At 46.7% G+C, this 19,377-nt stretch overlaps 3 protein-coding genes across 4 annotated transcripts in view; 2 read left to right on the top strand and 1 right to left on the bottom strand.

The window, feature by feature from the left end:
• The window catches only part of LOC306928607 (serine/threonine-protein kinase TAO1-like), a 41,951-nt gene extending 34,684 nt beyond the window's left edge, over positions 1–7,267 (top strand). For both annotated transcript variants that reach the window (XM_079508843.1, XM_079508844.1), the window contains exons 22-24: positions 237–419; positions 796–988; positions 1,408–7,267. In XM_079508843.1, coding sequence (XP_079364969.1) covers positions 237–419; positions 796–988; positions 1,408–1,775 — 744 coding nt within the window. In that variant the 3' untranslated portion in view covers positions 1,776–7,267. The remainder of the gene's footprint in view (positions 1–236; positions 420–795; positions 989–1,407) is intronic.
• A 957-nt stretch (positions 7,268–8,224) lies between these two features.
• Positions 8,225–12,061, bottom strand: LOC306928130 (protein ABHD15; the record flags this gene model as incomplete). The annotated part of the gene is made up of 3 exons (XM_079508051.1): positions 8,225–9,158; positions 10,218–10,447; positions 11,279–12,061. The coding sequence occupies 3 exons, from the start codon at positions 12,059–12,061 to the stop codon at positions 8,225–8,227; spliced, it is 1,947 nt and encodes a 648-aa protein (XP_079364177.1).
• Positions 12,062–15,308: 3,247 nt separating this feature from the next.
• Positions 15,309–16,781, top strand: LOC306928131 (serine--tRNA ligase, mitochondrial-like; the record flags this gene model as incomplete). Its single annotated transcript, XM_079508052.1, has 1 exon — positions 15,309–16,781. One exon carries the CDS (start codon positions 15,309–15,311, stop codon positions 16,779–16,781), a length of 1,473 nt encoding a protein of 490 aa, XP_079364178.1.
• Between the last annotated feature and the right edge of the window lie 2,596 nt (positions 16,782–19,377).

Here is a 19,377-nt window from a genome sequence, read left to right on the forward strand (position 1 = left end):
CGCCCGTGACGCAAAAGAGAAATTAGATGTTTGCCCGGGACCCAAACTAGTGAAAATAGCAGATCTACAAGCTCACAACGTGTGGGGGGTCCCCACACGGAGTTGCACCACTCACTTCACACAGGTGTGATTTTTGGGAACAAAATTGTTCCGTGACCCACAAATGGGTCCCGACCCGTTGTTTGGGAAACATTGGTGCACTATTACAGTATCTAATTCCAGTATGTCTCTCTCAGCTGCGGCTTGACGAGGCGCAGGAGGCAGAGTGCCAGGTGCTGCGCATGCAGCTGCAGCAGGAGCTGGAGCTGCTCAACGCCTACCAGAGCAAGATCAAGATGCAGACGGACGCGCAGCAGGACAAGGAGAGGAGGGACCTGGAGCAGAGGGTGTCGCTGCGGAGAGCGCTGCTCGAGCAGAAGGTGGGGCTCAGGGCAACGCGTGTGCATGCGCGACACGAGTTACCAAAGGATTTTATTTTTTTTCCTCTGGTTGGCGCTGTTCGCTAAATAACGGGGGTCAGCATTGGTTTTGGGGGTACCCGGAACACCACATGACACATTGATCACATGAAAAACATTTCCTGCTGATAACTGCAGGGGTCACACTTAGTTAAACTAATCAATGTAAGGCAAGCAATTATTTAAAATATAGTTCATTCAAATAATAAATGTTGAGGGGAGAAATGTATTTGTTCATATTTTCTTTATTTAAAAAAAATAAACTGCAAAAAAAAAGCAATCAGGTTGTTGTGAGATTGTAGATTGATGTTTTACTTCTTCTTTCTCCCTACACCAGATCGAGGAGGAGATGCTGACGCTGCAGAACGAGCGCCTGGAGCGGATCCGCTCGCTGCTGGAGCGACAGGCCCGCGAGATCGAGGCCTTCGACTCGGAGTCCATGAGGCTGGGCTTCAGCAACATGATCCTGTCCAACCTCAACCCCCACGACTCCTCCCAGGGCGGCTGGGTGGGAGGAGGAGGAGCAGGAGGTCAGGGCAGACTAAAACTATGACCCAAAATGTTCGTCCAGACGTCCACTATCTTTTTTTCACTGACGTAGACTCGGCTACGATGAATAAAACTAAGACTAAAATATACGACAATGTCGTCAACAAATTAAAAACTAGACTCAAATGTTAAGGAGGGACTAGTGGAGAAAAGATCTAGTAGAATGAAAAGAACTGAAAATAGCAGATCTACAATTGGCTATTTTCAGCATGCAACAAACTGTAAAAACATGTTGTTGTTGTCATTTCGACAACATCAAGGCCCACCAAATTATATAAAATCTTATGTTATCCAGACTAACACCAGAACATTTCAGACGACCAAAATGTGACTAAAACTAAATTCAATTTCAATCAAAAGACTAAATTGCGGTTTTTTTCATTCCAAATCAACACTATAGGTCAGGGAGGAGGTGCTCAAGGCGGAGGAGGAAGCCACTGGTCCGGAGGAGGAGCAGGAGGAGGAGGAGGCCACCATCACCTCCACCACCCGGGCAGTTCCAGCGGCTCCCCTCAGCAGCAGCAGCAGCAGCAGCCCTGGGGCCACCCCATGTTGGCGGGGGGCCCTCCGCCCTGGAGCCTCCACCACCACCACGGTCAGAGGGGGAGCGGGGGGGGTGCGGGAGGAGGTGCCGGGGGAGGAGGGGTGAGGAACAGCCCGCAGGCCATGAGGAGGACGCCGTCGGGGGGGAGGAGCGAGCAGGGGATGAGCAGGAGCGCCAGCATCACCTCCCAGATCTCCAACGGATCCCATCTGTCCTACACCTAGACCAGACACACACACACACATACTCTTAAACGGAACACAACACTTGGCGTAGATTTTAGGCCGGCGGTGGTGCGCAGAAGTGGGGGTCCAGGGACCGCATTGGGTTCCTTGAGGGGGTTCTAAATGGAACCTTACAGGTCTGTTAGTCTTGAGAGTGTACGAAAGTGCACACAAAGTGTGGGTTCCTTAAGGGTCCACTTGGTTCCGTTTGTACACTCTCAGAGTGTGCAGGGGGGGGGGGGTCCTTGAAATTAAAACGTTTGAGAACCACTTATTTAGACTATGTCTTGTCCAACAAGATGACACTGGTCATGCACACATGACCAAGATGACACTGGTCATGCACACATGCACGCCACTACGCATGCATTCCACGCAGTTCCTTTTGCTTGCGTCGATGCATTTAAAACATACGGCACAGTGCTCGAACTGCCCCGTCTCATCTCGATCTTGATTTCCTTTGATGTGCCGCTTAGCAGGGGACTGTGGAAGCCCAAAGGCCCTAAGGCTACTCTATAATGGATAGGAGTCATAATAAGGTAATGCCACCGTTTATTTTTTTACTGTAGCCTAAATAGTGTTATTTTGTGTCTTTGGGTATTTGCCGCACTAGTTTTCAGTTGCCATAGACTCAAATATAGTTTTCAGTTGCCACAGACCCAAATGTACTTCTCCATATTTTGAAGACAGTCCCAGTGCCAATAGCAAGAACTGAGGAGTGAACTTTGTTGTAGGTTGTTTGTTTCCCATGGCCAAAATCCGTCCCACAGCCTGGTTTGTTTTGTTTGGTTTACTTTAAGGACTACAGGACAGGAAAGAGGGAGGGAGAGACAAAGGTCATCATGAACGGGACTCGAACACACAACGCGCTGTCAGGCCAGAGCCTATATGTGGCAGGCGCCTGGACCGCTAGGCCAGCAGGCACCATGAGATGATTTTTTGCTGTGCAGTAGAAGGCTTTTAGAAGAGTTGAAGCAGGAGTTTTAATTAAAGACGGAAAAAGAGTGATTTCAGAATGGTTGCAAGAGGTGATGTTAGAAAGTAAATGGAAAGATGAGAGGATGTGCTAAGATTATGACTACTCAACCGTTTAGAGTATTTATTATTATGGGGGCACTGTGGGACGTATTTCTTGTATGTATGGCTCTTAAAGACGCCAAAAGCAAGGACAGATAGACTCCTTTGGTCATTGTCTAATGAACCGGTATGCCAATTTCATTAAGCTGATTTCAGAAGTATTTCTGAAACTTTTTTCCCTCCTTTTTCTTCCAATTTATGACAATTCCCAATTGTCCGTTCTTGTGTAGTCACTGCCAAGCCGTACAGTTTGTCAGATGGGAGGTTATATACGGCCACGTGTCTCCTCCAGTATGAAGTTGCCAGTCGCTTCTTTTAACCTGACAGTGACTAGTTTCACTGGGAGGGCGTAACGCATGTGCAGTGACAGAGAACGCCCTCCCTGCCCGGCTTCCTGCGCCCGAACCCGGCCAAGTGTGTGTGTGTTTGAAACACAATTGGCCAAGCCGAATGCACCGCGGAGGAGTAAAACCTCTGGTCTTCGCAGTGGTGGGCAGGAACCGTGCCCATCTGCGTCGACCGGAGAGCCTCCAGTGGTGGGCAGGAACCGTGCCCATCTGCGTCGACCTGAGAGCCTCCAGTATTTCTGAAACATGATAGTGTGGCCAAATGTACAGTATGTGTGTAAAGGTGGGTTACAGATGGGTGGATTTCAGGAGTGTTTCCGTTTAATTCATATTATGTGTACTCAGGTGTTTTTGAGTTGTATTTGGGCATCCACAGGCCCCTTGCCTTCCATCCACATGTACCCATAGCCAATGAATGAGGCACGCTATGCCCACTCTGCTCATCCACCATGGGTTCTCGGCAGCATTTAACCCATTCATTATTTGAATTTGAACCATTTTAATTTGACCTTGACCTTTGCCAGTTGTAATTACCAGTGAAATACAGTATGGCGTGTCTTGATCGATGAAAATCTATGCAGTAGGAAAATCCCTGGGATAATTCTAGCCCCACCCTGTCGTTTTACCCTGAGAGCGTCGACTCAAGTGGAACTCTGGCAGATGCATTCTTGCACCATTCTGCTTAAATGCACATCAAGCTTTATATTCAACTTGACACACACACACACGCATGGCAACCTTTCTCATCATTTGAGCTCTGGTCCGCAGTCCCAATACCCCTGCAACACCAGGCAGTTGAATATCGTGGGGCAAATGAGAAAGGGACGTTTTAATCAGAGGAGAGAAGGGACGTAACAGTGAAGTGTTATATTTCAGAATCAGAGATGATACAAATTAATTAGCGCTGTGAGTTTGTAGACAGGCTGCTTTCGGTGCGCGACGGGAGTATAAATCCGGCACATTCCATTCACATTGCACCTAGTTTCAATACATGCACAAGTGGTTTGTCGTTGGCGAGTGTCCTGTTGTGGCCGATGGACTGGGGAGCGGTGATGCTGCGATCTCCCCCGCCATGCCTCTGCAGCCTCCCCCCGTGTCTGGCAGCCCACTCTGTCTCACCCCCCCCACCACCACCCCTTCTCCCGCCTACCTTCCTAACTTGGGAAGAACACTTCAACCAGGTGAAAGAAAAGAATAAAAAAATATATATAAATGCATATATAAGTATATATATGTCCTTTTTTATTTCATAAGAAAGGCTACCATAAAACAGAGATATAAAGGCAGAGGGTATATAGACTGTGGAGATTATACATTGTGATTTTCAAAGGTGGAATGTACAGGGATCCGTGTTTATATTGTACATTTAGGATTTGAGGAAAAAAATATGGAAGTGTAATAAATTGACAAATGGGAGAGATTGAATTGATTGTGATGTGGACACGATGACATGGTTTATAGCAGTGCTTAGACGAGGAACAAAACAACGTTGACATTTTCTGGGGCTGCGTTTTCACTGTACAGTTTTAGAGCGATTGTTATTAAGCGGTAAATCTCCCATCGTAAAAGGACAGTTTAAAATGATTTGTTGGGTCAAACCAGGAAATAACAGTTTCATGATTGATGAGGTTAAAGTTATCTTAAAATGATGCGTGTAATGAATCAGTTAAAGGGACACTTCACCCTTTTTGCAAAAACATATATGTTAATGACGTTTAGAAGATTTAGAATACTTTCCGGGGGGTCTTTATTTGTGTAATATGTGATTTTTAGATTTTAGCAGTGAGCCCAGTTTCTATGATGTCATGGACACTGGGCTCACTTCCTTCCTGGACTACAATTCCCATAATGCCTTGTGGATATTGGGAGGGCTGTCTTACTGAGACAACATGTAGTCCAGGAAGTAAGTGAGCCCAGTGTCATCATATACACTGGGCTCACTGCTAAAATCTAAAATATTTAAAACCACATATTACACACATAAAGACCCCCAGGAAAGTGTTCTAAATCTTCTAAACGTCATTAACATACTTTTTTGCAAAAAGGGTGAAGTGTCCCTTTAAAAGGCTCGGCATACTCTTTGTGGAAACGACGTTCAGCGAGATTTTAAGAACAAGTTTGTTTCGGAAGTTCTTGCACCTCCAACAATTCCGAACTAGCAAAACCTCACTGCACCCCCCGACCCCCACCCCCCATTACGGACATTTATGTGTGACAGAGATTCCGAGGTGTTCATTTCGTTTTTTTATCACAAACCAGGTGGCAAATCACCGTTTTAGCACTGTACACAAGTGGGCGGGGTCTAAACGTTCACCTCTCCCAGGCGGAGCCACATCGAGGATAAAACAATTGTATTCGCAAATTCCTTGACTGCTTCCATTGAGCTGAAAAGAAAAGTATGCTGCCAACTTTAGACTCACGAACAAAGACGGGATGGAAAAGAGTAATTTTCAAATACCGCCGCAAAACCAGACGGTGAAAATGTAGCCAGCATCTGGTTCTGGAGTGAGTTACTCACAGGGTCTGTTGGGGGCCTCTGAAGTAGTTTGGACTTTTCTTTGACAAACATTTACACTCTCCTGTTATAACTGCTGCATTCTCACAGTACCCCACTATCTGTTGTGTCTGCCCCCCCCCACACACACACACATATACACATTAAAATGTCCCAACTTTGAACTCTTCAACCAGGATGTCATCGCTCCCAATCATTTAGTTTTTTATTGTTTCGTTTTAACGCCAGTTTTATTTCCTTTTTTTTTTAAATGGCGGAAATAGTCATTTTAACGATGCAATGTACACAGTCAAATCTTCAGTGTTAATATGAACGCTGTGAGTGTGCGCATGGAACCAAATGGACCCTTTGTAACTGTGTACAAAACAAAAAGGAGTAACTCTTGAGAGTGTACAAATCCATTTGGTTCCATTTGTGCACAAACACTAGACTGACATTAACACTCAGCATGTTACTGTGTAGAGAGGGCCAGATGAGGAAGAGAGACACACAATAATGGTGTCCTCCAACAAGTCTTAGGAGGGTCTAGCTTTCTGTCTTGGGGATGGAGCTAGTGTACGTTTCGATTGCACACGTGGTTGTCCAGAGGAGAATATTAAAGCCTGGTTTTTACTTGGTCGTACGACAGTGTCTCTCGCTGGAAATGGCTCAATATCGACACTGTTGGGCAGAAACCTATCTCCATATTTTACACTTTGTGATTTGTGTGTGTGTGTGTGTGCGCCATACATTAATGCCCTACTCGATCATACAACAGCGTCACACAAAGGCAAAGTTTCGAGCTTTTAGATCTTTTCATTTCAATGCTGAAAAGTAACAGTTTTGGACGTTAGGACATGTGAGCTTCTTTCCACCCAACGGACGATATAGATTATAGAAGCTCACGAAACGTGTCGCCTCCGTCGTGACACCTTGTGTGCTTGTGTATCGGCTTTGTATGTCCAAAAACGGTTACTTTTCAGGAAATTGCTCCAATTGATCGAATGTTGTTAATATTTAGTTGCAAGCACATAGAGAGACACACACACAAATCAAAAATCGACATTGTATGGAAAATGCTGTAAAAATAAATATGGAGATGCATGGTTTCAGCCCGATGGCAACGATATTCTGCGAGTGAGGCCGTGGTACAACGGAGGATAAAGGAGGTGTGAGTCTACTGTGATTAGCCATATATCCCCAACAAGGGGCTTCACTGTCTTTGGCTGGTCAGTGAGTTGTATGTCTCTGTACAGTCTGTCAGTCAGTATTCCTTTCTTCCTGTCATTGGTGGATCTTTACTGTTGGATTCTACTCTCCAGTCCCGGAGACCTGTATTATTAACATCTATTAAAAAGAAAAACAAGAAAAAAAAATGTATAGATTGTGCAAAAAAGAAAAACAAACTGAATGTCAAGACATATTACAGAATATAAGAGTGATTTAAATGTATAAAAGAAATTCAGAAACAAAATGTTTAGGGGTTAAATGTAATATTTTGTTTGTAATTACTATTTTTTGTTGGAAGAGGGCTACTGGATAAAGAATCAACTGTAATAAAGTAATTTTAGTAATTTTCTGGTTCTTTCTTTTGCTTGCGTGCGTGCGTGAGAGACCAGCCGTTCTCAAATATTGTCATGTCAGGGAAACCCAAATTGATATGTGTTAGGCCACCAACCCGATCTCACAGAAATGCGGAGAATACACGACTAGAAAAGCCAATAATCCGTACATATGACACTGCATATGCAATTCTGTATTTAAGTATTTCTGTGAGATCAGGCTGAGGCCACAGACCGATAAGGGGAATTCACACATTTTAAATTTTAAAATGTTTTGAAATTAACAGAATACCAAGCTGGTTCAAGTGGTTACTCTATTCCTTATAGAGTAACCACAGAGCAGGCTACAAAAGGAAATAGAAATACATCAATGGAGTATATTGGTAGAAAGACCTTTGGCCAGTATAAAGTCCAGCTGGAAACCAGTGTTGGTATAGACTGTTTACTTTGTGTAACTCCTCCTTTTGGTCTTCTGACAGAAACACTACTATTCTTTATTATGTTCAGAGGAGATGAGGAAGCAATGCATATCATGAATTGAAGAGAACCCACACTTCCTCCCCAAGAATCCCTATCCCATCTTCCTCGCTACAACCGCGTCAAATGTTATCAACTGATATGTTATCACTCGAATGCAATCGAGCCGGCAGGCTCGCCTGGAGCCTACTGGCTGTGATTAGGAAACAGAAGTGAAATTACTGCCGACGAAGCGAAAAAAATCGTGAAACTGACTTACGTGGCCAGTTAAGACTGATATGAGGTTAGGGGGCTTACGTGGTCTGTTAAGACTGAGGTTATGGTTAGGGTTATTAATAGTCGGGACAACGCGACCAACGTGGGTCGTGTTGTCCGTTAGGATGTCCGTTGTCGGACAATCTACTAATCGCAGCCAGCAGGCTCCAGCCTGCTTGATTGCATTAGAGTGATGAGTATTTTCATTCGGATTTTCATTCGAATCCGCCACCTTGCTCAGCGTGTGTAGCTTCGCCTCCACGTGAACTCCCCACTTTCCTCTTCCTCAAAGATTTGTTGCGTCTGTGTTCTTGTCCTCCGCACCACGTTGCCTCTCCTCCGGCGAGGGGGCAGCACGGTGCCAGGCCTGCTCCTCCCCTGGCCCCCATGCCCCCTCACACCCCCCCTTCTCTCCTCCTTCAGGAAGTCGGCCACCAGTCTGAAGTACTCCAGTATGGCAGCGTGACTCCAGTTGCGTGTCGTGGCTTTCTCTGGCCCTCCCTGTGTGCCGCCCCACTCGTCCCGTGCGAACCCGCAGTGCCCCCCCGTTTCCGTCGTCACCAGCAGGAAATAAGGGTTGCTGTGGAATAGCGGGAGCGGCGTGGTGGAGGCGGGGGGCAAGAGCGGGTCGTCGCGGCTGCGTATGCAGAGCACGGGGACCGCCACCTCGTCTGCGTCTCTCAGAGGCTCGTTCCTTTCCCAGTAGCCGTCCCAGTCCTTGGCGGGGTAAGCCCTCTCCCCCAGTGCCCAGACCTCCGAGGGCCCCGTGGTGACTCCTCTTGGGGGAGAAGTCACCCCGGATCTCCTGCCTGAAGGAGGGCCGGGTGAGCCTGTCGGAGGCCCGGGTGAGCCTGTCGGAGGGCCGGGTGAGCCTGTCGGAGGGCCGGGTGAGCCCGTCGGAGGGCCGGGTGAGCCTGTAGGAGGGCCGGGTGAGCCTGTAGGAGGGCCGGGTGAGCATGTAGGAGGGCCGGGTGAGCCTGTAGGAGGGCCGGGTGAGCCTGTAGGAGGGCCGGGTGAGCCGGTCGGAGGGCCTGGTGTAGGAGGTCTTGGTGTCGTCTGCCGAGGCTGGGTGGAGGTGGAGGAGCAGAACAGAGCCTCCTCATAGTCTCTGAGGGAGGAAGAGCGGAGGATACGATCCACGTCCACAGCTGCACTGAAGGAGGTCGCATACCTGAGAAGATATGGGTGAATAGTGTTTAATTTTAAATAGAGGCTATGCACGTGACATCATCGTACCTGGAAGTAGGCCCGGATTAACAATGGAACTTAAGCTCCAGGGACCACGGCTTGCAGGGCCCTGTGCGAGACTATTTCAAATAGGTACAGCTGTTGCTTCCGTCGAAACCGTATTCATAGGTAACCAATGTCAATGTAACGCAACACAGGAACTAGTGTTTTTGGTTTTTGACAACAGTTTCTTAACCAATCTGCACTGGGAGGAGACTCAAAATAGCAGATCCAGCGTCGGGGTGCAGCCTTATAACTACGGGAGCAGTGGCAATAGTGCTAGCAGTGCACTGAACGCACGCACGTTCATTCACTGGGCGCGCAAACGCAAAAGTGTCGTTCTTGATTGTGTTATGCACAAGCGAATCCCATGCACACACGTGAACATGGTGCCTTTTGATTTGGTGTAGCTCCAGGGCCCTCGGAGGGGTTGATTCGCCTACTGAGTGGCAAAAAACAACTCCCTTGACAGCCCATACATCCAAACATCCGATTGTGTTAAAGGACGTTAAACGCACCAACATTCCAAGCTGTATGGAAAGCTTCAATTATAGTCTTTCTACCTCTAAAGTTGTTGTTTGCATAAAATTACACTCATGTGAAGTTAGGGGCGCATAGATCATCATACATCACATTCCGTGCTCAGCCAATCAAATCATCACAAATGTCAAATGTTGTTATTATCCAATACCTTTCATGTGAGGAAACAGAGTATGCAGTGCACAAAGACATGACAGAGAAAGAGGACAATGATGTATTTGTATTTATGCTGGGGGGGGGAAGGTGTGGGGAAACGAAATGTTTTGTTCTTTAAAATGTTAAAAACCAAATAAAAAAAAATATATATAAAAACAAAATGTAATTCCGGCCAATCACTTTTGGCGTCTACACTTTTTTGCCCTCACTTTTTATTCTCAGCCAATCAAATCATCGTGTTTGTGTTCACATGCAGGCGATAATTGTTCTAAAGTTTGGAAGCGTTCGTTTTCAATAACCACCTCACCTGCTGAACTGCAGTTTTCTGTGGATGAGCGCCCCCCAGCGGTAGACGGGAGGCATGGGCGTCTGGAACCACAGCTGGCCCCGGAGCACCGGCGAGATGGTGGCGGCCGCCGTCAGGTGGGAGGCGGAGCCACACTCCCCTAGGTAGGACAGCAGGACCCCCGAACCGGAGCCCTCGCTCACCGCCACCAGCACAGAGGACGGGTGACAGTTACGCACGTAAGCCACTGCCTGGAAGGGGGTTAAAGGGGATTAATGGGGTCGCTTTTCCACCAGGGTTGAACCGGTTCAGTTATTTTTTCCCGCCTAATATTATAGGCTACCACTGAAAATGAATTGGTCCAGAACCCTTAAAGCTTCAGAACTGGAACCAAAAAATGGCCGCCGGTTCCGTAAAATCACCATGGTTCCAAGAATGTAGAACAGAACTGGTTCTAGAACCAAAGCTCTTTTGGTGGAAAACGGGCAGAGGAAAAGGGGAGAGAGATGGGCATTGGGGAGTGGCTCACAGCAAAGGTCGTCGGGATCGGGAATCAAACCTGCAACAAGCTGTCAGGCTGGATTAGCAACCTAGGTGCCCAGAGGTCTATGCCAGTCGTCCTGTTGACGTTACTTTATCCACTTAAACTTAAACCCCTATATACTTATATTGACCAGGGTCAGGTTCTTTTCCTTCTACACCAAAACTCTTTGCCAAAAATAGCCATTCTACGAGATCACAATGTGAGCTTGTAGATCGGATCACTAGGGTTTACTTGGCAGAAACCATGCAGCTACAGTAACTCCATAATGTAACATTTTCAGGAAATGTATTTTATTTATATATTTATTTAAGACAAAGCAATACTGCCTCATCAAAGTTGGTATTGTGACTTTATATATTGTCAACATGAGTGCGGAGAGGGGGTTGAAGTTAGCTGCTTTGGCAGACAGTTTGAGGGGCCAATGGAGTTGGCTGCTGGTTTCTGCCCGACAGTGACGAATAATAGTGTAATAATAATGTACACACAGTAGATCGACTGTAAAAAAAAAAGCTCACAGTCCCTTGTACAGTCACTGTACCTGCTCCAGATCGGTCGGGTCTCCAAACTCGGTCAGTCGCGGGGTGGTGAGCGGGCAGCCGGCCGTGCCACGCGGGTGAAACACCACCGCGTAGAACCCCTGACACAGGGCCAGGTGGCAGAGCTCCTTCAGGTGGGGGGTCAACCCTCCCCAAAACTGTGGCACGAGGATGAGGACAGGAGGGGTGGAGGTGAAGCAGCCCAGTGCCTTCGTCCCAGCCGGCTGATGCTCCCTCTCTCTCTTGGCTTCGGCCCTGCTCTCCCTCCCGGCCGCTTCCACGGCCCAGTCCAACGCCACCGTCCCGCCGTCTCTCATTAAGAGGTGCTCCCGGCTGAACTGCACTGGACTCTGCTCGCCGTCGCAGCAGCTCCCCCACAGCAGCCCGCGCAGTGTCTGGACGTGGGGGTCTCCTCGGGGCCAGGCTGCCAGCTTTGGCAGGGCCAGAGAGCCACAGTGCTGGAACAGGTGTTGGGCCAGAGCGGTGGGCTGGCATGCAACGCCACGGCGGGGCCAATGTTGTCGAGGTGTGCTGCTCTGTTCGGGGCCAGATCGGTCACATGTTGTCCCCACAGGGCCGCCGTCATCCCAGGCTCCCTCTGCTGCTATGTTTAGCTGTGGGAGTTCCAGAAGCCAACAGACGGCGAGCCAAAGCCTCCAGGCGCCAGCCCTCGCAGTGAGCCAGAGCCAAAGCTGTGCTGTGGGCCAGCGCAGGCCCAGGGAGAGCAGTAGGAGAAGCAGTGATGGAAGGAGGCACAGCACACATTCACATACTGAGACTGACATCGGCAAAGCCAGGTACAGGAGCTACAGGAGGTCCTCGACAAAGGCTGATTTCTAACCGGTGCTACTGTCCCCCAGTATATTTAGTTTAAGTCCTTAATATGGCACTCTAAGGAGTGAACAAGTCTTGAATTTCCATCCGATATTTCCAATTGTCTTCTTCCTCCAGGTCCAATAATCAGCATATGGTCTGAATTTATATAAATGTCAGTCTATGAATCCCTACAGTTCAAACTCTCCTCTCCGTTTGCTCTGTGCTCCACCTCCTCCTGAGTCCTCCTGCCCTTCATAAATCATTGGCCACCAGCTCCAACAAAAACACAAAGTGAGCAAATAGAAGGCAACACACTATGTCCTATATTAAGGAAACAAACACATTCTACATTGTGGCTTGTCCTATAGACTACCTGTCATATTTCTGTTATCATTTGTATTAAATAAAAATCAGACCCGTCTAAAGTGAGTGGTGCTGTACTGTACTGTACAAGCCCACCTCCCTGGCCTGTGTGTGTCTGTGTTAGGCTGTGCAACAACAACACTATTTCCGTGCTCGGACACAGCCACACATAGCTGTCTATAGCTGTGTGGTGGTTGCACCACTCAAGAAGAAACACAAAACACCAACATGACAGCACATGAGACTATATAGTATACAATACAATACAAAATAAAAAAGACAGACAACATAATTAAAAAGAAAACCGCAAAAAAGGTATTAAATGTAGTATATCATTTAATAATTAAAGGTATAATTAATTAATAATTCAACTTTATTAGCAGACTCAGGTCCATAGGGATACATACACGGGGTAACATACAAGAGATACAACAGGCAATAAAAAATCATAAAAGCATGTAAAACAAATACAAAACTTACATAACTTAACCCACAGGTAGAACATACAGGCATTTTAGCCAGTGTACCCTTAAACTAGATGTATAACGTGAACAGCTCACTGAGGGGCTTGAAAGCGCTACAATGATACTGTTTGTTGACACATCCAGCCTTTTCATAAATTTAAACATTAGATTTCTTAGGAGTGCTTTAAAAGTCCTCACTCCAGCAGTGACAAACATCTGGCTAGCACTGCCCCCTCTGGGTTGTTTAAGAAGTATTCTCATGGCATCATTATATGCAACTTGCAACCTGTGCATGCTAGACTTTTTATAACATGACCACAGGTGTGCAGTATAAAGCGGTGTGCAATATGCCTTGAACAAGGACACTTTCACTTTAGTGGAACAATGACAGAACTTTCGGGCAATAGTGTTTGCTTGAGCATACAGCTTCCGACATTGTCTGTAAATATCATCGTCATCTGTCATTTGATCCGTAATAAAATGGCCAAGATATTTATACTTATTCCAGACCTCAAGTATATTCAGGTATATTCAGTGATTTGACTTAATCTAAATATCACTTATTTTTTCTTTTTTTCTGGATAATCCTCCCTACTATAGAGTGTGCTGACCATATAAGGAGTTCCTCCCTGTCCCCAGTGAGCCCCTGGGGTCAAAAAACCCTAGTTTCAGTTTTGGTGGCGGGTGGCAAAGCCTTCATCCAATCAGGATGAGAGAGGCCTTCCTCCAATCATGATCGAGTGGGGGCGGGCCTTGGTGCACATGCTGTTGGCCTGTTGCACTTCCCCCCACTGTAGAGCGTGCATGTGCACATTTTGTTACCGGGCGGACTGGGTGGTTTTCCAAATCACTCAAATCACTGAATGCTCCTTTAAATATGTTTTGACACCGTATCAAATGCTTTATGGTAATGATTCACCAGGAGCCTGGATGGCTTGATTCCATGCTTAAAATTAATTATATAAATACTTTCGTAAATCTTTATGGGAACAATTAATGGGCTTTCAATCTGTGGTATGCCCTACTGTACCTGTAAGTCCTTTTTTCTAGGGGTCTTCACGAGTGAGGGGAGGACGGAGAAGGAGATCAGCTGGAGAATCGGAGCAGCAGGGGCAGTATTGCAATCGCTGTACTGCACTGTTGTGACGAAAAGAGAGCTGAGGCAGAAGGCAAAGCTCTGCCTACCGAGCAATCTTCGTTCCTACTCTCACCTATGGTCATGAAGTGTGGGTCATGACCGAAAGATTAAGGTCGCGAATACAAGCGGCCGAAAAAAGGGTGGCTGGCATCTCCCTTAGAGGTTGAGAAGTTCAGTCACGCGAGAGAGACTCGGCGTAGAGTTGCTGCTTCTACGCCTGGAAAGGAGCCAGCTTAGGTGGTTCGGGCATCTGGTTAGGATGCCTCTCGAGTGTCTCCCTATAGGAAGGTCCTCGAGACACGTCCCACTGGGAGGAGACCCCCAGGCTGACCAAGGATGAGATGGAGGGATTACATCGACTCACTGGCCTTGGGACGCCTTGGGATCCCCCAGGAGGAAGTTATTAATGTTGCTCTGGAGAGGGAAATCTGGAGCTCTCTGGTGGAGTTGTTACCCCCGCGACCTGACTACGGATAATCGGTTGAAGATGGATGGATGGATGGTTGGATAGTTTAATCAATGTCAGGTGAGAGGTTTTTCCCATTGGTCAACAGAAATAATGAAAATAACGTGTCCACTTTGCCTTGGCACACAAAGAAAAACCCATGACATTTCGTAGTCGTGTGTGTGTGTGTGTGTGTGTGTGTGTGTGTGTGTGTGTGTGTGTGTGTGTGTGTGTGTGTGTGTGTGTGTGTGTGTGTGTGTGTGTGTGTGTGTGTGTGTGTGTGTGTGTGTGTGTGTGTGTGTGTGTGTGTGTGTGTGTGTGTGTGTGTGTGTGTGTGTGTGTGTGTGTGTGTGTGTGTGTGTGTGTGTGTGTGTGTGTGTGTGTGTGAATGGTTTAGCCAGCTAAACCATTGGCTAATGGGTCTGCAGGCAGACCACCGCGGACCGGCACTATGACTCAGACATAACCATGCCCATATATGGGCATAGCCTATACGATGACATCAGGGATCTCCATATATGGGAATATGATGATGACATCTAGGATCTCCATATACGGGCATATTGGTCGGTTTAGGTAAGGGTTCACTGAGGAGTACAGGCCGGCCAACTATGCTATGACCCATTGAAGTGACTTTGTCACAGTTAAAAAGGACATTGGGGGATTTGGTTTATTGTTTTTGAGGGGAAAAAAACGCCAAGGAAATCATGGTGACGTGCATGAGCGTGATCACTCGGGTTGGTATCACCACAACATTGCGTGCATTCAGACCGGTGACCAGGCGACACGCAAGGCAGGGGACAGAGATGTTCAGCACCCCACGTCGCTTGTCTCATGGTTTCCGCAGCAGTCTGTACGAACACATCCTGGCAGGGTACAGTGGCAAACCTGACATGGACATGGCAGCTGTGTGTGAGCACACTGACAAAGTCATAGCCAACGTGGAGAACAGGAAAAGCGACCTGCGAGCGGACGACGTCAGAGAAATGGCCCGAGTGTGGCAGCAGCTGCAGGCGGTGAAGAGGGACATCTCTGAGCTGGAGCGGCAGAAAGAGGCCATCAGTGACACAGTCAGGGTACTAGTGCAGCAGAATGACAAGAAAGCCCTTGCCAATCTGCCTGAGTACATCCAGGCTCGGCAGAAAGGGCGAGACATCCGCAGCAAGCTGAAGGAACTTTACCCCAAGGAGACCGAGCAGGAATGGGAACACTATGGACGAGCTCTCAGATTGCCCAACACCACACACCCTGACGTGCCAGTTGGAGAGCAGAGTGATGCCAGAGTGGTGGAGCTGGTCGGTGAGAAACCAGCGTTTGACTTCAAGCCCAGAGGCCACGTAGAACTAGGTGAGAAATTGGGCGTCATAAGACAAAGGCATCTAGCCCATATCTCTGGCCACCGGTCATACTATTTGATGGGAGCTGGGGCCAGATTACAGACTGCTCTACAGAACTTTGCCCTGGACACGTTGCAACGGCGGGGCTTCATCCCCATGGTGGTACCAGACATGTTGAAAAGAGCCGTTTTTGAGGGCTGTGGTATGCAGCCCAATGCTCGTCTGTCTCAAGTCTACTCACTAGATCCCACCCGCTTCCCTGACCTCAACCTCGCTGGAACCGGAGAGGTAGGGGTGGCGGGTTACTTCATGGACCACGCTGTGAACTGGAAGGACCTGCCAGTCAGGAGTGTATGCAGCAGCACATGTTACAGAGCAGAGACGGATACGGGCAGAGAAGCGTGGGGACTATTCAGGGTCCATCACTTCAACAAGGTGGAGATGTTTGGAGTAACGGCAGACGAGACGGGAGAGGAGAGCACTCTGCTGCTGGAGGAGTTTGTCTCGCTCCAAAAAGAGATATTCTCCTCTCTGGAGCTGCACTACAGGGTGTTGGACATGCCGGCGCAGGAACTGGGCGCTCCAGCCCACAGGAAGTATGACATTGAAGCCTGGATGCCCGGGAGGAACAGCTATGGAGAGATCTCCAGTGCCTCCAACTGCACGGACTACCAGAGCAGACGCCTAAACATCCTGTATGAGAGAGAGGACGGCAGCCTGCAGTATGCTCACACGGTGAATGCCACAGCGTGCGCCGTCCCCCGGACTGTCATAGCCATCCTGGAGACTCACCAGACTAAAGAGGGAACAGTACGCGTTCCCCGAGCCTTGCAGCCCTATCTGGGTCTGGAAGTTATCGAGGAGCCAACGTATGCTCCTCTGAAATACGTCGGACCCAACCAGTCGAGTCCACCACCCAGACCTACCTCCAAGACCACATGACGCACACAAACGCAGAATGGTAGCGAGGCTCTGCTGAGTATAAGGCCCAGACTGGCTACATTGGTGCTGTGATCAATAAACTAGGTCGCTTACATTTCATGAGCTTTCATTAGTCAGGTATGCATTGAAATGTACTGTATATCATATGGTAGAGCAAATATGATTTCTAGCAATGTCATGGAGTCTTTAATGTATGTTGACATATGAGAGGTTCGAAAATAGCCGATCAACGACCTCTATACATTTTATTCAACAAAATCAACTGTAGATTTAGTCGACTAAAACTAAATCAAATTTCATACAAAAGACTTTCATTTAAGAATTTGCTGACAAAATTAACACTGCATCTGACACATTTGCTTGTGTCCCAGACAGTCCAGACTCCATACCCAGTGACCCACCATCCTTGAGTTCAATCAACTTGTTAGAAACAGACTCGGAATCAGATTTGCAACAAAAGGGAGTTTGTGTCCAGGCCTAATCTCGCAAAGTTAAGAGTTAGGTTATTTAACACATTATGACATCACGGGCTGGCCAGATGAATTCTAAGATCCACACTGGTCAAACAAAAATGAGTAATATGTCATCGTTAGGTCATAGATGACTGACATTATAGAATGGCAACAATGCACAAGCTCTTCAAGCCATGCAGGTATTAGTCTTGTTTTTCTTTTTGTTCTCTTTTAGGTAGTGAAGTGACAGTGTTCATTGTATAACCGTGGTAATGCACTTCAAGGCGAACTGATATAGGAAAATAACTGATGAGTCAGACTTATTCATTATTTTCATGTGTGCCGCTTCACCTCCCAATGTATGAATGAATGGACCATTGTAAAGCACTTTGAGTAGGCACTAGGCACATGTATGTGTGATTATGAAGGTTTGTATTTGTCCTACACTACAGCTAATCCCCTCTAGGGGGCAACATTTTCCCACACTGAAATCTATCTAATTACACATGTATTTTTCGGAACTATGAATATTAACTAATTTAATATACAATTTACAATTTAGGCATTTAGCTCTTAATCCAGAGTGATTTACAGTAAGCAAGGAAAACCAGAACATATGATAAATTATGTTTATACTCGCTCTGATCTCATGGTACAGTAGCAGTATAAAAACACTTGACAAACAGTGACCCACAGGTTTTATCTACACTGGCATAATTTTAGGATTAATACAGTATCCATCCATCCATCCATCACACAGGAAGACAGCTGAGGCTTTGATATGAGTAGTGAAATATGGCTTTTTATTCAGCATCCATCAAGTCACATTGATTATTCATGGTTACAATTTAATTCATTTAACATAATCTCAGGTTGCGTAAAAGCATTTTCAACAATATACAGCTTTACTACGTATTGATATTGGATTTTTGACAAGGATTTTTCTAAACACATGCTAATTACTGATGCCCCAGGCAGGGCCATCATATATGATTCATTGCGGTGAATTGGCATGAGCTTCTAGATCTGCAATTCTCACTATTTTTGGTCTTAAATGAATCTTGTAAAGACATGCCCCAAATAAGGATGCCAGTTTGAAAGTGTTTAAAGAGTTGCCCACCCCTAGTGTAAAGCATACATCATACAGTTACCTCACTGTAACTAGCTCTAGTCTTGCTAGATTTACATATTGTGGAAGCAATTGGGCTGCCCTGAAGTTATGATAATGTTTTGGGTCTATGTGGGCATGGGGTTGGCACCTCCAGGTGCCGTTTTCCTAAATGAGTATTATATCTCTCCATATGACAGTAGAAGTCAGCAGTCCTGCATTCATGATTGAATGTCAGGTTGTCTGTCTGCAAATTCCTGCTATGAACCTCATAGCTGGCAGCGAAGTGTTTCTGATTGTTGATGTTCATCTTTACATCACACCTGACCTGACACCTGCATAGTGCATATCAGTAGGCTATGCACAGAACATGCACAGTATTCATTTAACTCTGTGATGGTGCATGCAGTCCGATAAATTCACACTGAGAGTTTAACTGCACGGTAGCCTTGGGCTGTACGTAGACAAATCACTCTCACTTATTGCTGTCATCTTCACACCTAGACAGGTGGCAGATGTGCCATTTTAAAATTATTATGCTTAAGTTAAGTTGAGGCATTATAAGTGCATGCATATCTGTGGTAAGGCTGTGAATGTGCCCAAATGTGATGACGTCTTGTAATGGGAATTTTAGAATGCCAACTACAGTGCCAAATATATGCATTATTGTGTATTTATCTTCCTTCCATTAAGTCTCTTTGCTCACCAATGTGCTCAGTCTAATTCATGCAGCTGTCAATCTAACAGCTGATTTGACTCCTCCACGCTGCCAGCAAAGGTATACTTATTTGTGTCGGCCTTATGTTTAGCGCAGATCCTTATATGGACAGTTAGTATTTGCATCTCTGTTAAGACAAGACTATAAGGACTGTCTGAGAATGGGGTTGGGGAGGCTTGCGCCTGGAGGGGCTGCTGGAACAGGCAAGGAGGCCTGTTCCTCACTCTCTGTATGTTGTTTCTCTGCTGAATCCTCTTAATAAATTCTCAATACTTCACCCTGAAGAACTTTGTCATTCCTTAATCTAAACAGTTTTTA

This window comes from Electrona antarctica, assembly GCF_951216825.1.
Source record: "Electrona antarctica genome assembly, chromosome: 8".
NCBI lineage: Eukaryota > Metazoa > Chordata > Actinopteri > Myctophiformes > Myctophidae > Electrona > Electrona antarctica.